This window comes from Trichosporon asahii (assembly GCF_000293215.1).
Source record: "Trichosporon asahii var. asahii CBS 2479 unplaced genomic scaffold scaffold00075, whole genome shotgun sequence".
Classification (NCBI taxonomy): domain Eukaryota; kingdom Fungi; phylum Basidiomycota; class Tremellomycetes; order Trichosporonales; family Trichosporonaceae; genus Trichosporon; species Trichosporon asahii.
Window position 1 is genome coordinate 1,247,848 of NW_014040850.1, and position 20,383 is coordinate 1,268,230.

General features: G+C 61.8%; 8 protein-coding genes across 8 annotated transcripts; 6 read left to right on the top strand and 2 right to left on the bottom strand.

Annotated features, from left to right (window-relative positions):
• Window positions 1–157: 157 nt before the first annotated feature.
• On the top strand, window positions 158–2,547 carry A1Q1_05997 (uncharacterized protein; the record flags this gene model as incomplete). The annotated part of the gene is made up of 2 exons (XM_014321206.1): window positions 158–325; window positions 391–2,547. 2 exons carry the CDS (start codon window positions 158–160, stop codon window positions 2,545–2,547), a joined length of 2,325 nt encoding a protein of 774 aa, XP_014176681.1.
• A 616-nt stretch (window positions 2,548–3,163) lies between these two features.
• Window positions 3,164–5,694, top strand: A1Q1_05998 (uncharacterized protein; the record flags this gene model as incomplete). The annotated part of the gene is made up of 4 exons (XM_014321207.1): window positions 3,164–3,652; window positions 3,850–5,139; window positions 5,246–5,520; window positions 5,574–5,694. The coding sequence occupies 4 exons, from the start codon at window positions 3,164–3,166 to the stop codon at window positions 5,692–5,694; spliced, it is 2,175 nt and encodes a 724-aa protein (XP_014176682.1).
• A 956-nt stretch (window positions 5,695–6,650) lies between these two features.
• Window positions 6,651–8,012, top strand: A1Q1_05999 (uncharacterized protein; the record flags this gene model as incomplete). Its single annotated transcript, XM_014321208.1, has 2 exons — window positions 6,651–6,788; window positions 6,882–8,012. The coding sequence occupies 2 exons, from the start codon at window positions 6,651–6,653 to the stop codon at window positions 8,010–8,012; spliced, it is 1,269 nt and encodes a 422-aa protein (XP_014176683.1).
• A 1,161-nt stretch (window positions 8,013–9,173) lies between these two features.
• On the top strand, window positions 9,174–9,817 carry A1Q1_06000 (uncharacterized protein; the record flags this gene model as incomplete). Its single annotated transcript, XM_014321209.1, has 3 exons — window positions 9,174–9,390; window positions 9,446–9,742; window positions 9,813–9,817. 3 exons carry the CDS (start codon window positions 9,174–9,176, stop codon window positions 9,815–9,817), a joined length of 519 nt encoding a protein of 172 aa, XP_014176684.1.
• Window positions 9,818–9,975: 158 nt separating this feature from the next.
• On the bottom strand, window positions 9,976–11,839 carry A1Q1_06001 (Phosphoribosylaminoimidazole carboxylase; the record flags this gene model as incomplete). Its single annotated transcript, XM_014321210.1, has 3 exons — window positions 9,976–10,916; window positions 10,986–11,760; window positions 11,822–11,839. 3 exons carry the CDS (start codon window positions 11,837–11,839, stop codon window positions 9,976–9,978), a joined length of 1,734 nt encoding a protein of 577 aa, XP_014176685.1.
• A 270-nt stretch (window positions 11,840–12,109) lies between these two features.
• Window positions 12,110–12,886, top strand: A1Q1_06002 (uncharacterized protein; the record flags this gene model as incomplete). The annotated part of the gene is made up of 3 exons (XM_014321211.1): window positions 12,110–12,479; window positions 12,616–12,728; window positions 12,782–12,886. The coding sequence occupies 3 exons, from the start codon at window positions 12,110–12,112 to the stop codon at window positions 12,884–12,886; spliced, it is 588 nt and encodes a 195-aa protein (XP_014176686.1).
• A 111-nt stretch (window positions 12,887–12,997) lies between these two features.
• Window positions 12,998–14,813, bottom strand: A1Q1_06003 (uncharacterized protein; the record flags this gene model as incomplete). Its single annotated transcript, XM_014321212.1, has 2 exons — window positions 12,998–14,728; window positions 14,766–14,813. 2 exons carry the CDS (start codon window positions 14,811–14,813, stop codon window positions 12,998–13,000), a joined length of 1,779 nt encoding a protein of 592 aa, XP_014176687.1.
• Window positions 14,814–17,678: 2,865 nt separating this feature from the next.
• A1Q1_06004 (ubiquitin thiolesterase 9) lies at window positions 17,679–20,383 on the top strand (the record flags this gene model as incomplete). The annotated part of the gene is made up of 3 exons (XM_014321213.1): window positions 17,679–17,843; window positions 17,903–19,137; window positions 19,231–20,383. 3 exons carry the CDS (start codon window positions 17,679–17,681, stop codon window positions 20,381–20,383), a joined length of 2,553 nt encoding a protein of 850 aa, XP_014176688.1.

The window sequence follows — 20,383 nt, forward strand, 5'->3', positions numbered from 1 at the left end:
AAACCTCTCCCACCACCATCGTTGCTGCCGGCCAGCAACTCGCCTCTTGTCTCTCGTCTGTCGTGCTCTCTACAGCAGGTCTTTAGCAAGCACATCCGACGTCCGAACAATTGCAACTGCCACTGCCACCCGAACGCCTTGAAGGCTTCACCCAAACATGCTCTTCCTCCTCCTCTCCAACCTTCCCCAGGCGCAGGCCGCCGCGCCCTCGGCTCGTTGGGGTCACCGTGCCATCTTCAATGAGGACGACAGCTCTCTCTACATTGTTGGCGGCGCCGTGTCCAACTCGGTCAACCAGTTGACGAACGATGTTTTCGTTCTGCCCGTGAGTGATTTCTTTTTCGCTTGACCGGATGCAATCGACGGGAGTACGTGGCTGACATAATTAAGCTTAACTCGTCGACCCAAGTCTGGTCCAACGGCCCCAACGAAGGTCTCCCCGCGCATGCGTTCGCCTCGATGGCGCTGTCGCATGACCGGTCGCAGCTCACTGTGGTTGGTGGTGTCACTGCTTCGTGCGCCGACGACGACATCACGCACACGCTCGACCTGTCTTCCCAGACCTGGTCGTCCGCCACGCCTGAAGGCTTCGTCCGTCGCCACGGCTCTGGTGCCGCCACCATCGGTAACGGTAGCGCCAAGGGCATGCTTCTCGTTGTAGCTGGTCTCAACGACAAGTTTGTCTGCAGCAGGACCTCGTCCGCCTACACTGCGGCCGACACCATCGCTCTCCCTGCGTCTGACCATCGCGCGTCGAGCAACAAGATGGACTCGTCCCTCACGGGTGACCACCTTGCCATCTCCGACTTTGCCATGGCTCAGACCAAGGACGAGACTGTCTACCTCGCTGGTGGTCAGGCTGCGGACGGCTCCCTCGTCGACTACTCAACGATTGCTGTCTGGAACAAGCAGGGAGGCTGGTCTTCCCAGAAGGTTTCTGGCGACATTCCCGCTGGACGTCTCGGTGCTACCCTGGTGGCGCACCCCACTCAGAACGTCCTCATCCTCCATGGCGGGTCCACCGAGGATGGCGGCAAGTTCTCGCCCACCAACCTCGTGTCGGTGCTTGACATGAAGAGCTGGAAGTGGTCGGCCCCGTCACACCTGCAGCCGGCCGCGTCCACTGCGCGCTCCTACCACACCGCCGTCATGACTCCCTCTGGTGTTATGATCACGTCGTTCGGTATGAGCCTCGACGGTGCGCCCAGCGACAACCAGGCCTACCTCGACATGCGCAGCAAGGACCAGAAGGCGTGGGGCTGGCAGTCTGACTGGTCGAGCAACTACCTCACCAATGAGCTCGCCGCCTCCTCTGAGTCTGGAGCACACTCCAAGTCTGACAAGGGAACGATCGCCGCCGCTGTCGTTCCCACTGTCATCTGTGTGCTGATCCTCATTCCCCTTCTCGTCTACTTCATTCGCCGCCACCGCAAGCGCCAGCGCCAGCGCCGCCTCGCTTCCCACTACTCGTTCTCTGCCCAGGAGGACCGTGGTGACTTTAACAACAACCGCAACCGCTGGGGCTGGGGCCACAGCCGTGCTGACGACGAGGACAGCCACCCGAGCTTCGTGTCTAGCATGCGCGACGTCGTCTACAATGTCTTCCGCCGTGGCAGCAACCACGGTGTGGGCGACGATGGTACTATCAACGAGCCCCAGCAGGACATGACCCAGGTCCGCAACCCCAACGAGCTCACGCAGCACGGTCAGCCTTGGGAAGAGATCGACTTTGGTCTTGGCCGTGTTGACCGCGTCGACCACGGACGTCGCGAGGCCAACTACACTGACCTTCCCGCTCGCATCCCCCGCGGCCAGGGAAGCCGACGTGTTAGCGGCAACGTCATTCCCGATGTCTACCCCATGCCCATCGCCTCGACTATGCCTTACGGTCCTGACATTCCCGACTCTGTCCGCGAGTCGATGGAGAACCCGTTCGATGACCCCAAGGAGCTCAACGACGAGCAGATTGATGAGCGTATTCACACCGCCTCGACTGCCGTTCAGGAGACCCCTCAGCTTGTCGACCTGAGCCCTCGCCTTGGCACTCCCAAGGACGACGGCCAGAAGACTCTTGTCACCCCTGGCTCTGTTGCCGCTGCTCAGGACGCTTCTGAGTGGGCTGCTCTTGAGGCTTCGCTCGTCAACCGCCCCGTGTTCCAGTCGATTTCGCCCACCTCCACGCTCCGCTCTCACGCCCACGAGACGGAGGCCACGCGTGAGGAGCGCAACTCGACCCACTCGCACACGTCGCGCGACAGCTTTGTTAACCCTCCCAGCCTCCCTCCTCTCCAGTTCTCGCAGTCTCCTCTCTCACCTAGCCTCAAGGTCTCTGGTGCCTCTGTTCAGTACCCTTCGATCAACCAGGGCAACATGCGTCAGCTTGCCGGCCACGTCCGCCGCGAGTCGATGGAGAGCGCTCACATTGGCACGCTTCCCCGCAATGCCCTCGGTCTCGCCAGGCTGCAGCAGGGCAGCCGCGACTCGGTGTCGTCGCGCCTGCACATCGCCAACCCTTCGAGCTCGCTCGAGGATGTGCGCAACCTCTAAGGACAATACGGTTGTGCAGCAGTCCGCTGGCCGGGCTTTGTAAAGGGAATCATATGTAGTAAATATTCTTTAAACGAATGCATGCCGCTTGCTAATGTGAGCGAACACTGTGCGAGCAAACCGTGAGCGAAACTGTCTCACTCGTGACTCGATCCTCGAGATGTTGCATTCAGCCACTTAACCACCAACCTCAGCGGGCCTCAGCGATCGGCAAAGCCGAGTCATGTCAGGGCGTTCGAGGCCCAGCTCGCACTCGGACCATGCGCCGGCGCAGCGGAGATTACGCCCCACTCCGTCGCCTTTCTCCGTTTTACAGGCTCATTTGGGTGAAGGAATGTTCAGGCAGAACATCGGAGACGGACATTGATCCCGGAGGTAGGCGTAATCTCCGCCCCACTCCCTGTGCCGAGATTTGTAGCAGAGTTGCAATGCAGCGTTTCGGTCATGATCCCGACTCCTTGCGCGACTCGATTGGAACTCTCACTTCACACTCATCTCAAAAGGATAGGATCAGGATCGATCGACGAAATCTGAGCTGCGAAATTCTTGGCACACCTAGCAAACGTCACGAAAAGCAAGCCTAGGCAGATCGATCGATTATCGGCAACATACTCAAATGTCCGCCAACCAGCCTGCGCAGGCTGACCCTCCACCGGGACCGGGGGCTAGCGGACCCACGGGGACTAGCGGGGTGGCGCCTCTTGGGCTCGACACCCCAACAACAACCATCGACGGATACGAAGTCAAGCCCGACAGTCTCCCAGAAGGGGAGGGGGAGAAGACGATTGCATGGCGGGAGGAGAAGCTGGAGAAGCTGGAGGAGCTGGAGCCCACCATCCCCTCGAGCTCGGACGGCAAGTCGGACGGCAAGCTGGACGCCACTGGCGCCTCACACACCGGACTCAGCGGACATGGCGGGAAGAGCAGCGATGGAGACGAGAAGAACCCCGGACATAGCGGCTTTGTGGCCTTTGGGAAGAAGATGGGAGAGCTGTTTGGCGTGTTTACGCCCAAAGGGCGGCCGCCGGGGCTCAAGTGGCGCAGTGCGAGTTGGTTCATCACCGCTGTTGTTGCTGTTGGCGTCACGATGGATGTGTTGGCTTATGTGAGTGTCTTTTGCGTTGGGGGCGGATTGTCTGGGACATCCGGATCAGCAGATCAGCGGATCGGCTGTGGCACCTGTCTCGCTGTCTCATCTCAGCCGTAGTGGCTCTGATGGTTTGCGAGACATATCATTGTTTCCCGCCGTGGCCGTGCCAATCGAGTGGCAGCGTCTATGATGAAGTGCAAGCTAACGCCCAGGCGATCATCGTCCCCGTCCTCCCCTACCGTCTGCAAGCCCTCGGCCACACCGGCATCGCAGGCAAGATGACCTGGCTGCTCTTTGCCTATTCCGCCGGCATCTTCATCTGCACCTTTCCCGTCGCCTTCTTCTTCCACCGCTACCCTTTCCGCCGGGGCCCGCTCATTGTCGCCGTGTTGGTGATGGAAGGCTCGTTCGTCATGTTCATGCTAGCCAACCCTTACTGGTGCATGATCGTCTCCCGTTTCTTGCAGGGCGCATGTTCCTGCGTCGTGTGGAGTGTCGGCCTCGCGCTCATCTGTGAGAACATCCCGGAGGCCGACATGGGCAAACATCTCGGCATGGCTGTCTCTGGCATGAGCATCGGCGCGACTATTGCCCCACCCATCGGCGGAGCGCTCTACAAGCACCTCGGGTGGCATGCGCCGTTCATCTTCTGCATCATCGTGTGCGGCGTCGACCTCGCGGCACGTATCCTCGTTGTGGAGCGGAAGGATCTGCCCAAGTGGGGCGTCAAGCTGGACGCGGAGGGAAATGTCATCGACTGGGGCCGCGGCGAGGAGACGGCAGAGACCAAGACGACCTTCTCTGGCGACACCAAGGTGGCCCACCCGCCTCCCTCAGAGCCGATCGGCGCCGAGCCCCACGTCAAGCCCACAGACCCCGAGGACATCGACGTCATTGCGAGGGGCGGCGCGCTCGAAACCGCCATTGCGCGCGAGCATGTCGAGGAGAACGCGATGCTGCCCGAGAAACCCGTCGAGCTCGGCCCGATCCAGGTGCTGATCACGCTCGCCAAGATCCCGCGCGGCACTGTCGCGTTCCTCCTCGTGTTCATCTTTGGCTTCATCATTGGCGCGTACGACGCGACGCTCACGCTCCGCGTCGAGCAGGTGTGGAACAAGGATTCCGACTTTGTCGGACTCATCTATCTCGCGGCGGCTGCGCCCGCATTCTTCTGTGGCCCCATCTCGGGATACCTCGCCGACAGGATTGGGCCCGAGGTCGTCCTGATTCCGTGCTTGATTCTCGTCCTGCCCTGGATGCCCCTCATGATCCTCAAGACGAGTCTGCCGGGCTTCATGGTCTTCTTCGCCGTGCTGAACTGCGTCGCGACCGTGCTCAACGTCATTGCGTCCATCGAGATGGCCATTGCGTCCAAGTACCGTCCCGGCATTAGTGAGATCCACGAGTTTGCAGCCCTCAACCTCGCCTTCGCCGTCAGCAGTGCCATTGGCGCCATCGTCGGCGGACAGATCTACGACGCAGCAAGCAACGGATGGGCCATCGTGTGCTGGATCTGCTTCGCTGTGTTTGCCGTTGCGGCCGTGCCGCCCTTCATCTGGACGGGAAGCAGGCCGTTCCTGTATCGCATGCTCAGGCGCTTGGGAAGAGATCGACTTTGGTCTTGGCCGTGTTGACCGCGTCGACCACGGACGTCGCGAGGCCAACTACACTGACCTTCCCGCTCGCATCCCCCGCGGCCAGGGAAGCCGACGTGTTAGCGGCAACGTCATTCCCGATGTCTACCCCATGCCCATCGCCTCGACTATGCCTTACGGTCCTGACATTCCCGACTCTGTCCGCGAGTCGATGGAGAACCCGTTCGATGACCCCAAGGAGCTCAACGACGAGCAGATTGATGAGCGTATTCACACGCCGTTGCGGCCGTGCCGCCCTTCATCTGGACGGGAAGCAGGCCGTTCCTGTATCGCATGCTCAGGCGGCCCGCTCCCCTCCACTGCTTCCCGCCCAGTGAGAGGGACGCTATCGCGGAGAAGAGGAGGCTGAAGGCAATGGGCAAGGAGCCCGAGGCCGACGCCGTCGTCGTCGAGGAGGCGTAAAACCTTGCTCAAAGCTGAGCGCGCGGGTTCATCTGGTGTCCACATCTCAGAACACAACTCATAGAAGGGTTTATAATCTTTTACTGCATTATCTGTACTTTGCCACATGCACTTCCATCTTGCATCATAGGATGATCGCCGTACCGCGCGGCACGCCAGCATGTGCTTGTGCTTGCAAGTGGGGACGCGGGGATGAGGCGGGTCGATACCGCCGGCGGGCTTCGGCGCATACCGACGGCCACGCGCGGGCAGGAACGGCGGCGAGTTCCACTCCCGAGTCCATTCGGGCATCCCCGATTGTGAAATACGTCTGGGTTAGTTCTCTCGGTATTGGGGTTTCTGCAAGCCGTGAGGCTGCGCTATAGTAGATAATATAGTGATGCTAATGTGGTCAGCTGGACGCAGTGTGCACGGGTGGGCGGACCAGAGTAGTGCCCATCGATGAGGGTACTGGCCGCTCAGTCCGCGAGAATCCACACTTCCTGCGCCCACCTGTCACCAGATCGACGGGGCCGCAAGCTTTCCAAACGTTCTACCGAGAGCTGCAAACTGCATGCATAGTTCTTCGATTAACATGGTACTCAGCCAAGACCACACTAGGATGTATGCATGCACCTATGAGAGCAACCGGCGTCTGAACGATGCGGCCCAACGTTATTTCGGTGGATGCCGGGGGCCGCTGATTCTGGCAGTTGGGGCCAAGGGACCGGCTATCGCCCGCATCCGGCGACCACCGACAGCAGTGCCCTCTGGGCTACAAAGCTTACTCTACCACCTCACCATTGCTCATCATATCCTCTCCGCCGGGCACAATCTTCCTTCTGCACAACCTACCACACTCCCTGCATACTATATACCGCCCGCCCCGTGCTGCGTGAACACCCCGAGCGAGACGAAAACAGCCAGTTAACGACCGGCCCACTTTAACCGTTTACCCACAAATCTCTGGAGACAACATGTCCCGCACCGACTACCCGAAGGATGGCCAGGCGATGGGCGAGATCCGCACCCCGATCTCGCTCGAGAAGCTCCAGCCCTACCTCGAGAAGAACATTGACGGATTCGCTGGCCCCGTCACGATCAAGCAGTTCGGCGTGAGTAACAGGGCAGGTCTCGCGACCGGAAGAGTCTTGTGACCCCGGAGCTGTCCTCGGCACCCGCAGATCGGCATGGGGAATGCGAAATAGCTGACGGGTACAGTTTGGCCAGTCGAACCCGACCTACTTCCTGCAGACGCCGAAGCAGTCGTATGTGCTCCGCCGCGCGCCGCTCGGCAAGCTGCTGTCCGCGACGGCGCACCGCGTCGACCGCGAGTTCATGATCCTCAAGGCGCTGGGCGAGTACAACGAGTCCCTTCCGGCGGACGCGAAGGACCGCGCCGTTCCCGTGCCCAAGGTGTATGCCTGTGCATGGACCGTGATGTCGCCGGCGCGCCGTTCTACGTCATGGAGTTTCTGAAGGGACGCATCATCGCCGACATCACGATGCCGGACATGCCCCGCAAGGACCGCGAGGAGTGCTGGCGGAGTGCGATCCGGACGCTGGCCCTGCTCGCCACAACGCCGCTCGACAAGCTCAACCTTCCCCCCTCCTTTGCCCCCGACCCGATTGCCAAGCCCTACTTCCCCCGCCAGGTCAAGGGCATGCTCAAGGTCTCGGCGTCGCAGAGCCAGGCTCCCCTGCCCGACGGAAAGGGCCCCCTCGGCGACATTGTGCACACGGCCGAGCTGCGGCCGTGGTTTGAGGCTGGTGCGCAGCGCGTCGCGCGCGCCGACGAGACGCACGGCGCCTCGATCGTCCACGGCGACTATAAGATTGACAACATGGTCTTCCACCCGACTGAGAACCGCGTCATCGGCGTTCTGGACTGGGAGCTGTGCACGACCGGCTCGCCCCTCGCCGATCTGTCCAACATGACGATTGCGTTCAACATCCGCCCCCTGTCCGAGGAGGAGGCGGCGAACCGCCCGCCCAACGTGATGGGTGGCCTGAAGGGCGTGCCGTCCGAGAAGAGCGGGATCCCCGACGTCGCGACGCTCGAGAAGTGGTGGGTCCACGACATGAATGAGGGATACGCCTTCCTCAAGTCCCAGGGTCAGAAGGAGCGCGCCAAGTGGCAGTGGCCTATCCCCCACTTTGAGTGGGTTAAGAGCTGGATGGCCTTCCGCCTCGCCATCATTCTCCAGGGCATTGCTGCGCGTGCCGCCCTCGGACAGGCGAGCAGCGCCTCGGCCACCCCCAGGAGAGACGGAATGGACTTTTACGGACGGTGCGCCTGGGACACGAAGCAGGAGGCGGAGCAGAGCGCCAAGCTCTGAGGGAACTGCCAGCACAGTGAGCGAACTCGATGCTGGAACCCTGCTGGAGCAAGATATAAGTGTGATAGACAGATGCAAGATATTAGCTACAACATAAACTTTGGATCACTCGACACGACAACCCTCACAGCTCACGTTCTTCGCTTTCGTTCGGAACGCCAAGTGAGGCCTGGTGTCAGCGTTGACAACGTCGACCACGTACCCATAACCATACCCGTGATAAGCACCCAGCCAATCGTGATGAGAACGACTTTCGTCGTGCCGATGTATCCTCCCTCACCACGACTTACTCGAGGCCGCTTTGGTCGTTGGTGGGTATCTGCTGAGTGCCACGGTGCGTGATGTTCGTGGACGGTGGGGTCTTCACTTAACGCAGAGGAACCAACAGTTGATGGAGCCGTGGAGAGAGGATAAGATGTCGAGACGGAGGAGCGGGAGCGATGTCGCCGGGCATGTGAGTGGTCTGTGGTTCGGGAGGAGAAGCGAGAGAGCACCGAGGTTGGCATGTCACCACAGGGGCCGTGGAGAAATGATCAATCAATAGAGTGAATGAGACGGGAGTATCGGCCAAGGAGCAGTGACAAGGAGATGTCAACCACAGGCACCACGTTCGAAATACATGAAGCTGTAGAGTTGTACGAGTGGCAAACTCCCCGCACATCATACGATGAGGGACATCGCGCAGCGTGCACTTCCTGATCACGCCGCGGCTGAAAGTTGCAGACTGACATCTCCCTGTCTGCTGCGTAGGCGGAGCACAGGCGGCACATTACTGCTTCAACCTTCTGTCCCTACGATTGGAGGCAAACGTGGGCAGTCCAACCAAGCCGCCGAGGTCAGTTGATACCTGAACGGTGCGCTAGGCGTCATCGCCCACCCATGACAGTGGATGGGCAGTCGCTACGCGCTAGGCCAGTCTAGCCTTCCTTCTTTCTGTAGCTTTTGGCACTAGCGTTCTTCCTCTGTTGCTGGGCTGCACATGCAGGGTGCCACTCACGGTAGTGGACAGCCTCCATTCTCCGCTTCCATCTTCCTCCACCAGGAACCTCGATTTACCTCCGCCCATCCACTCACCCGGCCAGACGCGCCTGCCGTCATCGGCATCGACGTCGGTGACCCGGGTTCGTTCGACTTACACCGACGACAACAAGCAAAGACGACATGAACCCCGCCGCCTCGGAGCCCGTCGCGCTCAGCCAGTCGCAGTTCTCCCCCAACGCCAGCGCGGTGTATCCGCCTGCCGCGCAGCATAACACGGCCGTGATCGGGTCGTTGGCGACAGTAAGTGTCTTCCTCGCGAGCGACCCCCTCCTTTGGCCCTCCTTCTATCCCTCCTTCTCTCGGACCTCTCAGACGATCACCAGCACCGGACGACGAGGTAATTACATCGGCCTATCTTATCCTTTCTGAAGCTTGAAGGCTGCAGTTTTTAGCTAACCACCAGCTCACGGCGTGCTTCGCCGGTCTCGTCGCCGGCATTCTCGGTCTGACGAATCTCGCCGGTTTCGGACTATACCTCCTCACCGCCATCGTTACGGGTCTCACGATCGCGGCGGTCAAGATGCACGGCAACGTGGGGCGGTACGCTGTGCAGGCGCACGCCTCGTCGGGGCCGCTGGGAGCAGCCAATGTGTCCGCCTGGCGTGGGTGGGTCGAGACCATGGGTCTGGGGCAGGAGAATCTGCTCGGATTCCTGCTCTTCTGGATCGGAGGGTATGCGCTTGTGCATGGTGAGTTATCGCAATCATACAGTAGTAACTGACGAGCAGTGTATGACTGAGCGAATCGGTCCATCGATAGAGTAGGCAAAGTGAGACCATTGAGTATAGACGACGCATGTATCACTATCACGGCATCCCAAACGCAAATCCGGACCAAGATGCATAACAAAAACAGGTTTCTAGCTCTACTCTACTTACTAAGACTCCTACACTTCCCCGCCCACCCTCGCTCACACGCGCGCTTACTTCTTCAGCTTCTCGGCGACGTAGCGGTCCCAGCCGATCTGGCCCAGCGTGTCCGCCTTGGCGAGGACCTCCTCCTCAAGGTCGTGCTGGTACTTCTCCATCGCGCGCTGGTACTCGGGCACGCTCGTGCCGAGGATACGGACGGCGAGGAGGGCGGCGTTCGTGCTGTTGTTGATACCGACGGTGGCGCAGGGAATGCCACGGGGCATCTGGACGATGGAGTAGAGCGAGTCGACGCCGTCGAGCACGGACGCCTTGACCGGCACGCCGATGACGGGGACCGAGGTCTCGGACGCAACCATGCCGGGGAGATGGGCCGCTCCGCCGGCGCCGGCAATGACGGCGCGGAGGCCGCGCGAAGCCGCGCTGCGGGCGTACTTGACCATGCGGTCTGGGGTGCGGTGGGCACTGGTGATGGTGAGCTCGTAGGGGATGTTGAACTGGTCGAGGATCTTGGTCGCGGGCAGCATGACGGGGAGGTCGGAGTCGGAGCCCATGATGATGCCGACGAGGGGGTGGGCGTTGCTGAGGCCCTGCTTGGGCGCGGGGGCGATCGAGTCGACAAACGCCTCGTCGAGGTCGGGCTGCTGCGAGAGCAGGGTGCGCATGCGCGCGCGCAGCTCAGCGTCAGACGGAGCCGTCACGGTGATGTGGCCCATCTTGCGCGCCTTGCGCGAGTCAGCCTTGCCGTACAGGTGCGCGCTGGCGCCGTCCACGGCGAGCGCGTCCTGCACCATCTTGCGCACGGGGGCCATGTCGTCGCTGACGCCGAGAATGTTGATCATCGCCGCAGAGGGGACGCGGAGCGACGTGTCGCCCAGCGGCAGGTCGAGGATCGCACGCAGGTGGTTCTCGAACTGCGACACAGTGCATGCCTCGATCGTGTGGTGGCCCGAGTTGTGCGGACGGGGGGCAATCTCGTTGAGAAGGAGCGAGCCTGATGTCAGCTTAGTGAAGACGACCTGAAAGCCTCGCCGTGATTGGCTGTGAGAGTGCGGTGACTAACCATCGGCAAGGAGGAACATTTCGACACCAAAGATGCCCGCTCCGTCGAGGGTGGCGACGGCGCGTTCGGCGAGCGCACGAGCCTTGGCGTTGATGCCGTCGAACTCGGGGCCGTCGGCGCGGAGGGGAGCAGTGCACACGCGCAGGATGCTGTCGCGGTGAACAGTCTCGACGGCGTCGTAGGACTTGACCTCGCCGTGCTTGTTGCGGACGACCATGACGGCGACCTCCTTGACGAACGGCGCCCAGCCCTCGGCGTACAGCGGGCGGTCACCCAGGAACTCGAGCGCGGCAGCGACCTCTTTGGCGTCGGTCGTCTTGAGGGGGGCGTTTCCGCGGCCGTCGTAAGCGAGCGTGCGCGCCTTGAGCATGAGCGGGAGGCCGAGCTCCTTGGCGAGCGCCTCGACGTCCTTCTGCTCCCTGCTGTCGAGGGGCGCGAAGGGAGCGGTCGGGATGCCGTTGTCGCGCAAGTGCTTGTGCTGCAGGTACTTGTCCTGGATGAGGCGGATCGTGGCCGGCGCAGGCTGAACCTCGCACAGCCCCTCGGCCTCGACGGCGGCAAGCACGTCGGCGTTGACATGCTCAATCTCGACCGTGAGCACGTCGCACTCCTTGGCGAGCTTGCGGATGTGCTCCTCGGACGTGAACGCGCCGTCAATGTGCTCGCTGCCCTGCGGCGCGAGCAGCGTCTGCTTCGCAGGCGTGTACCCGCCCTTGTCGAGGATGATCAGGTCGACGCCGAGCAGCGCAGCAGGGTGCGTCAGCATACGACCGAGCTGACCGCCGCCTGGATGTCAGCTAGGGATACTGCGCAAGAAGCTTACCCAGAATGCCGACCTTCTTGTTCGTCGCCATTGTGTGTTCCGTGTCCGTGTCCGTTGGGAGGGATGGAGCGAGCGAGCAAGCAACGGAGGGGGCGAAATGTAATCTCGGCCAAAAACGAGCCCAAGTTCCCTTGACTCGAAGCGCCAACTTTTTCCACGTGCGAATGGTCCCGCTAGCCGCTCACTTGTGGCCAACGTCATGTCCGAGATTTGAGGGAAGGCGAGCAGCGAGAGCAGGCTGTGAGCATGTAAGCCGCTGTTGTTGACTGTTTCTGGCACTCCTTTCCCCCAGCACACCAATATGCTCCGAACGGCCCTTTCAGCCACTCGACCCGCGCTCCGCCAGACTGTCCGACCAGTTGTGGCCCGCGTGCCCGCGATCACCATCAGCGCGCGTCAGCTCCATGCGACCGCGACCGCCCGCTCGGGACTGACCAACCTCTTCGAGGCGAACCCGGACAACCCGCCACTGAGCGTGGCAAAGCTGAACGACAAGGGCTTCCACCTGTCTGACGGGCTCGTCGTCCCCGGCGGGGTTATTCTCGCCGACGGCTCTGCGTTCCTCTGGAACGTCAGTCCGCCAGGCGACATCATGAAGGGCATGGCGCACGCGTGGGCGGGCTGGACGCCGGAGCGGTTTGCCGTGTTTGAGCGGTTGGTGCCGAGGCCTGGTAAGTTCCAGGGAGGGGTGTGGGAGAGGGAGAGGGGGTAGCACGGAGCAAGGAAAGGAACACGGCAGGAGGCTAGGAGCAGGGCAGGAGGAAGGATAGGGCGAAGACGACCACAGCTATGTTGTCTGTGACGTAGAGCTGACCACAGAAATCCTCATCTTCGGCACCGGCGCGCAGCCCCTCCCCATCCCGAAGGAGATTCGGGATTACATCTCTGGCCTCGGCATCCAGCTCGACGTCATGGACTCGGTATGTCTTTCCCCTCCAGCTCTAGTGCTGCCATTGCTCAAGCTAACTTCCAGCGCAACGCGGCGAGCACCTACAACCTCCTGTTCGAGGAGGGCCGTACCGTGTCCGCGGCCCTGTGTCCGCTGAAGCCGGTGGACATGCGAGCTGATGCCGCTTAGGTGGCTCAGGCAGTGCAGCGGTTGTGGGTATAGGGAAGGAAGGAGAGCGTGGCAGAGCAGGAAATACATCACATCTCACTTGTACACATTACATCTATGCAAATATGGCTATCACTTCTCGCGCTTGACCCGTCTCCGATCCCTAACGTCCTCAGCGGCCTTGGCCACTTTGCGTACCCAGTCCGCATTCAACCCGCGCACGGCGAGATTGGGTTTCCACCCGCCCAGCAGTTCTCTTTCGCTGCCCGCTGATTCCTCGATAGACTCGATAGAGGGCTCGTCAGCGTCCAGATCGGGCTTGCTCTCTGCCTCTGCGTCGAGTTCGCCGGACCCCGTGCCGGGGGCAGAGCCGGAGCCAGAGACAGAGCCAGAGCCAGAGACAGAGGCAGAGACGAACGGATGCGCCCTCATCTGGACGGGAACTCGGCGGGGAGACGGGCGAGGGGCGAGCGACTCGTGCGAGTTGTGCTTGAACCGGCCTTGAGGGAGCGAAGTCGACTCATCCGTCGTCTCTGCCTTCACCTCGGCCCCCTCGGCCTCTCCCTCTGCCTCGGCCTCTGTCCCATCTTCCACCGCCGCTCGCGACTCGGCTGGAGTTGGTGCCGGCCCTGCGGGCTGAGGTTCATGAGATTCGCGAGGCTCGCGGGGCTCGGAAGCCTCCCGCGGCTCCTGCTTCGCGGTCGGGGCGGCACTCGGGGTGGAGATAGCCTGGGAGGGATATGATACAAACTCGCTCTTCACCGGTGTCCGAGGCGTCCGGGGCTGGGCACTTGGGGGTCCCATCTCCCCCCACTCGCTGGCGAAGGGCAATTCCCTCCATCTCCCACTAGGCCCGCTGGGCTCCTCCGTTCGTGGCCGCTGGGCGGGAGGCGGGCCCATCGAGTCGTCCACCTCATATCCCCTCCTCCTCCTCTCCCCCACTCTCTCCCCCGCCTTATCCCATAGCCTCTCATTCGGGCGCTCGCTGCGCTCGCTCGCGCTGATGGGTGAGCTCCTAGATAAGGGGGGCATACTCCTCGTGCCCGGCCTACTCGGCGTATCAACGGGCATATCCACGGGCATGCTGAGGGGAAGCTCGTAGCGTGCCAGATCGAACTCGCGCGAGTCCTGCGACTGCGATAGGGACTGGGAGTCTTGACTCGGGTTCAGTGGCGGGTCGGCTCGGCGTTTCATCGCCCGGCGCCTGGAGCGTTCATACTCGCTTAGTTCTGACTCTGATGTGTCCCCTGCTTCTCCCTCTTCTGCTGTTGGAGTTTGGGCGGGGAGTGAGGTGTGATGAGGAGGTAAAGAAGGGAGGTCCGGAGCCGGGGTCTCGGACCCAAAACTCGAGTCGTGCGGACGCTGGCGTTGGCGGAGCGGCCGGACTGCAATCTCGTCGTCGCTGCTTGGATCGGGATGGTGCGGTGTGCGATGTCGAGGAAGAGGAGTAAGATGTTGAGGCGATGGCTGCCGAGCGAGCATCGGGGTCTGCTGCGGCGCAGGCGAAGACGACATGGGCGGCGTCGGCGGAGGCTGTGACTCCACAGGCGGAATGTGCACTTCTATCGGCTCGATTGGGCCTGCATCGTCCAGTGGCGGGGTGAGGGATTGCTGCTGCGACTGCTGCGACTCGGCAGACTTGTGCGACGCCTGTGAGCGATCGCCCGAGCCAGATTGGGACGCGGCGGCCTGAGCCTGGGCTCGCTCTCGCACCACATCGAGGCCAAACACGCGTATTTGCTCGAGTTGCGCTTGTTGCTCCACACTCGGGTCTTCGAAGAGCCACGACGGCAGGCCGCGCGAGTTCTTCCCGCCCAGACGCCGGGTCATGACCGGCCAGCGGGACATGATGTCCTCGCGGGGCTTTGCTGTCAGCTCATGCAGGGCGAAATAAGCTCACCTTGCCCACGGCCAGCTTCTCTTCCATCGGGGCCGGGGGCGGGGGCATGGCGGCCCTCGGTGTTGGCTCTGAGAACAGCTCCGAGATGTGTGAGCTTGGCCGCTCGGCTGTGGGCGCAGCACTGCTAATCGCGACGCTGGATGAGAGACTGAGACCGGTCCACCACGCCTTCAGAATGGCCCGCACGCGCTCGTCCCCGGGCTGCGTTCCGATCTCTCGTGCGCTCCGGTGTGAGAGCGGGACTCGCTTGCTGGGCGAGAGGATCGTCCACTTGTCCACCTCCAGAATGACGCGGGGCACGTCCCGCCCTGGTTGGGAGCGGAGGCGGATACGGAACGACTCGAGACGCACAAAGGCGTACAGGTTCGCCGTGAGGCGTTCCTCGGGCTCGCCTGCTACTGATCTGTTGTTAGCCAGAAAGCGTGACAGCAGCTTACCGCTCAAAGCTGTCTACTGCGCTCGGCTCGAAGACGACGTGCACGCGGTGCTGCGTCTCGGACAGCTCGGCCGATACCGGTGCGTGCGGCTCGGCGTCGGTGCGATAGCTGTGGAACTGATGTCAGTTGTGTCGCGGGGAAGAGCCAACCTTGACAATCTGCGCCGTGTATTGCCCAGTCACGACCGCGTCGAGATCGCCGCCATGCCGCTCGTGATGGCTGCAGAGCGTCCTTGCAATCCACGGAGGTGCGACTTCGCTCATGCACCAGGTGGTGGCTGGATAATCGGGCCGGATTCCGGGTCAGGCGGGCAGCCACAGCTCTCGATCTCTCGGCTTGTTGTTGTCGCGTTATCCTCACTGTGGGACGCGTACCGGGTGACTGGATCTAGGATTCCGTGATTGCCTTATCAGTCAATGCCGTGTAAAATGCCAAGGTACGGAAATCGGCTTCCTCGCCGGTTTCGGTCGCGTGGTGCTGCAGTCAGATGATGCCCCGGTGTTTCCCCAAGAAATGCAGCGCACTCCGAATTCACGGCGCACGGTTGCTTGACTCATGGGTGGTGCGGAGGCATGCTGCGACGTCTTGTTGGGTGCATGATCGCACCACACCGGCGGGCTGGCTTGCGAATGCTGGGGATTGCGAGGCCGCTGCGCCGCTGCGCTGCGGGGGCGGCGCGCGGCGGTGCACGCTCGGACGCGTGATGTCAGCGGCGACTTGTGAAGGCCGTTGTTGGCGTCCACGGCGCGCGCCGAGAGCCAGTTCATGACAGGATCGCAGGTGGAAACGACCGGTGCCTGGGGCTTTTTGGGCTCGGCAGGAGACCGAGCAGGCGCAAAGGAGGCTACAACCTGCCGGCCCCTTTACAGCTGCTCTTCATCCTGACATTGCACTAGGGTTTCGAGACAAGTGTGGAGCAAAAAGTTGGAGCAGGATGGAGCAGGATGGAGACGAGACGGAGCTCCGTGCTGGATGCAACGTTGGAGGATGGGAAAACCGACAGTGGTTGTCGGGAATTGGCCGATACGGAGGAAAGCATGAATGGAGGTTGGGTGCGGGACGATCGCTGTCGCACGTACCGCTGCACTGGCGTCTGCTTGACGGAATGTGCGGCGACGAATCGCGGGGCGGGGGAAGACACTCTCACAAGCTCGACACATCATTTGTGTTCCAAATACTGACGCTCCACGGTCTATAGTTAGTTTGGGACACTAGCGGGGCTAAGGCTGGCTAAGGCTTGGGAGGCTGGGAGAAGAGCAGGCAGCGTCCGCGGTGGTGTCGGGTGAGCACTTGAAGGCGATCTCCGTCCCACTTTCCAGGGTCAGCCTGAGTGTATTTGACCCCAACTTATCGGCCGTCATCCAACTGATCCACTCAGGATATAGCCCTTGCCGCCTCGTCTCGCCTACTGCAAGCGAGCATTGGTCTCTCTCTCTCTATGCTGTCGGCCACTTTCCGCATCTGTCGTCCTTCAGCCAGCCAGCCAGCCAGTCCAGCCTACGGTATGCATCGCTAAACTGACGCGGCATGTCGTACTCTTGTTACTCTTCCGGGCCGTATCGATGATTCATCAGACCTAACTGCATGCATCTGCGTCTCAGTCCATCGCTGCTAGCTACAACTATCAACTGGTGCTACTGCCCGTGTGCTAGAGTTGGAGCAGCTTGGATGGAGAGAGTATGGAGCCCGAGTGCCTAAGTGCCAGTCACGAGAAATGGACCGTGTGTGCCGTCCGGAGCGCTCAGCGCAGAGGCGCGAGATCCTCGTTCCTGGCGACAACGGCCTCCTTGGCTCCGCCTGCGCCAACGCCAGCGCCAACTGCAGCAGCCAGCACCCAGCCAGCACGCAGCCGTTCGCCTGCCGCCTTACGCCTCGGTGCTCTCCCAACCCCTGACTGCTAGTCTGCCAACCCCACATCCATCCTCCCACCACTGCAAGCCCTACCTTCCCTCCTGCACGCAACCATCCGACCCACCATCATCCCTCACTATCACTCTCCTCCCCATCCCCTCTGTATACCCCGTCCACACGACCGACCCCGCCTCACCCCTTATCACCGTCTCCGCATCTCGCGCCGCGCAAGGTCCCCCCCCTCTCCCATCGCCCTTGCAGCTATCGCACCGTAATCGCGTAATATCGGTCGGCCCCGCACCCGACGCTTAGAGCATCGACACCTCACTTTTCGGTGCCCACCGGGATCGCCATCACTCCATCTTTTTCCACCCATCAACTCCTGCACATCGCATCTTTATCTTTCGGAATCCGCAGCCCGTGATCACTCGCAGCAGAGGCGTGCATTGGAGCAGGCTCACACCTCCCATTCTCCGGTCCAACGGCAATTCCGCACTTGCGATTGCCCCTCGCCATCTGGCCCCGACCTGATCGATTGTCACCATCGCACTCCTAATTCGGATCTCTCGATTGTCCCCAAGCGCGCGTCACTTGCCGACTTGCTAGAGACACCCAGTCAAGGAGCATGGACTGGCGTCGCTTCCGTTCCACCGGCGGAGGTGCTTCCTCTTCGACCGGGAACGGGATTGGGACAAAGGAGCCCGTCTCTCCTGCTGCGGATGCTGCAGCGCTCCCCGGGGATAAGGGCAAGGAGCGTGCGCTCGACGAAGCCCTCTGGGGTCTTGAGAACGTGAGTCGCCCTTATCAGCTCTCAGCCGCCGGCGAGACGGACACACTGACACCCACCAGTTCGGGAATACGTGCTACTGCAACTCGGTCCTGCAAGCCCTGTACGCGTCTGACCCCTTTCGCTCCTTCATCGAGGCGTACCCCGACGTCGGCAAGCCTTACAATGCCCTCGCCGGAGAGATCGCCACTGGGCCGCTGCCGAGCCCGTCCCTCGAGGTGAAGGAGAACCCGATGGAGAAGGCTACTCCCGTCTCCCCACCGACAAAGGAGAAGCGCGGCGGCCTCCTTGGCTTTGGTAAGAAGGCCCTCTCGACATCTACCCAGCCGTCGACACCGCCTGCAACGACGCAGCAGCAGCAGCCGAACCAGCAGGCTCCCCCGCCGATCATCCTCCCACACGACCCCGACTTTCCGGAGATGTCCCTCCTCTCCACAATCCAGACACTGTTCCACCATCTCTCCACATCCGCCCCTCACTACCCTGCCGAACCCAAAACACCTCCGCAAGCTGCGCCAGCCCCGGCGGCGGTGCAGCCCACCCCAGGTGGCAACGCGGCCTCCATGCCGTCCGGAACCCTCACCAACAATGGTCAGCCCACAGGCCCCGCCCTACTGGCATCTCTGCCCCCGCCCTCAGTGCCGCGGGGAGGCGGTCCGTACCGGGCCGGAACTTTGGGAAGAGGTGTTGTGCGTCCAGAAGATGTCTTGCGCACAGTTCGTCGCACGCATCAGCTGTTCGCAGGCCAGGGCCAGCAAGATGCGCACGAGTTCCTCGGCTTCATCCTGAACCAGCTATCGGAAGAGGTCGAGCAGATGGACGCCAAATTGAAGCGCGAAGGAAAGGATGTCGTCGACATTAAGGAACACGGTCGTACCTTCATCCAGAACCTGTTCCATGGCGTACTTGTGAACGAGACCCGCTGCCTCAACTGCGAGACGACCTCGAGCAGGGAAGAGTCCTTCCTGGACCTGTCGATCGACATTGAGCAGCACAGTTCGCTGACCTCGTGTCTCAGGCAGTTCTCCGACTCTGAGATGCTGTGCTCGACGAACAAGTTTTACTGCGAGACCTGCTGTGGTTTGGTCGAGGCTGAGCGTAGAATGCGCATCAAGGAGCTTCCCAACATCCTCGGTTTGCACCTGAAGCGATTCCGCCAGGACGACATGGGCAGGCTGCACAAGCTGTTCTATCGTGTGACCTTCCCTCTGCAGCTGCGCGTGCCTTGCACCACGGAAGAAACCGAGGACGCCGAGCGCCTCTACGAGCTCTTTGCTGTCGTTGTCCACATTGGAAAGTGAGTATCAAAGGCTTACGTTTGCATGCCAAGCGTTCTGCATCCTCATTCCGATTTAAGCGACATGTTTGATGGCCCGTGCTAACCGATCAGCACCCCCACCCACGGTCACTATGTGACAATCGTGCGCTCCCAGCCGGGACAGTGGGTCATGTGCGACGATGAGAACATTGAGCCGATCGAGGAGAGCGACCTCGCCAACTATTTCGGTGACAACATCACGGGCGCAGGTTATGTCCTGTTCTACCAGGCGGCCAACCTCGACCTGAAGAGTCTCGGTCTGAAGAAGGACCCGATTCCGCGCTCGCTTCCGCCGGCGCCCCGTGCCGCAGCCCTCGTCGAGGACGATGTTGTGGGCGGCACTCCTGCTCCCACGACGCCCTTGGACCACCACACGACGCCGCCCCAGTTCATGGCCACGCCCGCTTCGCCGACGAAGAGCCAGTCTGTTCCTCTGCCTGTCCAGGCCCACAAGGACAGCTCACTCGACGTTCCAGTGCAGTCGCGACGTGGCTCCTCTGGCGTCGGCCGCGACCCCAGCCCGTCTAACAACCGCTGGTCGCACCATGGTGGCCCCATCTCACACAGTCCCGGAGAGCGCGGCAAGTGGTTCGGTCTCAAGAAGAAGGATGGTGCTTCGGGTGCCTCGACCCCAGCCGACCCGCGACTGCTCCGCCAGTCGACATCTACGACGGTGAACACAACCTCGACCGAGAGCGTTGACCCCCTGATGACGCAGAGCATGCCTGCGATGCCGGATAACCGCATGTCGCAGTCCTTCCACGACAGCGCGCCGAACGACCTGTCGGCGTCGATCCGCTCAGCGACCTCGGCATCATCTGGCGGGCATGCGGCCAGCCTGCCGAACGGCAGCATCGCTCACGCCCCGCTCAATGGTCACGCATACCCCGCGAGCGCCGCTCACAGCGACGTCAACGGCAATGCGGCACCTACGTCACTCCCGGCGTCGTCGGCTCCGAGCCAAGCACCGAGCCACAGCGCGAGCGCGAGCGTCGGCAACGGCAACATGAACGGCACTAGCGAGCGCATGAACCGCATCGGGCGGAGTGCGACGGCGTCTCGCGCCGACCGCGCGAGCAACGTCAGTTCGCAAAACGGCTACTCGGGCGGTAGTGGACTGGGACGGAAAATCAGCGCGACGACGGGCTTCAGCAGCCTCGCGCGGCGCAGTAGTAACGCGTTCAAGATCGGTTTTGGCAAGAAGAAGCAGGGAGACGAGCAGTAA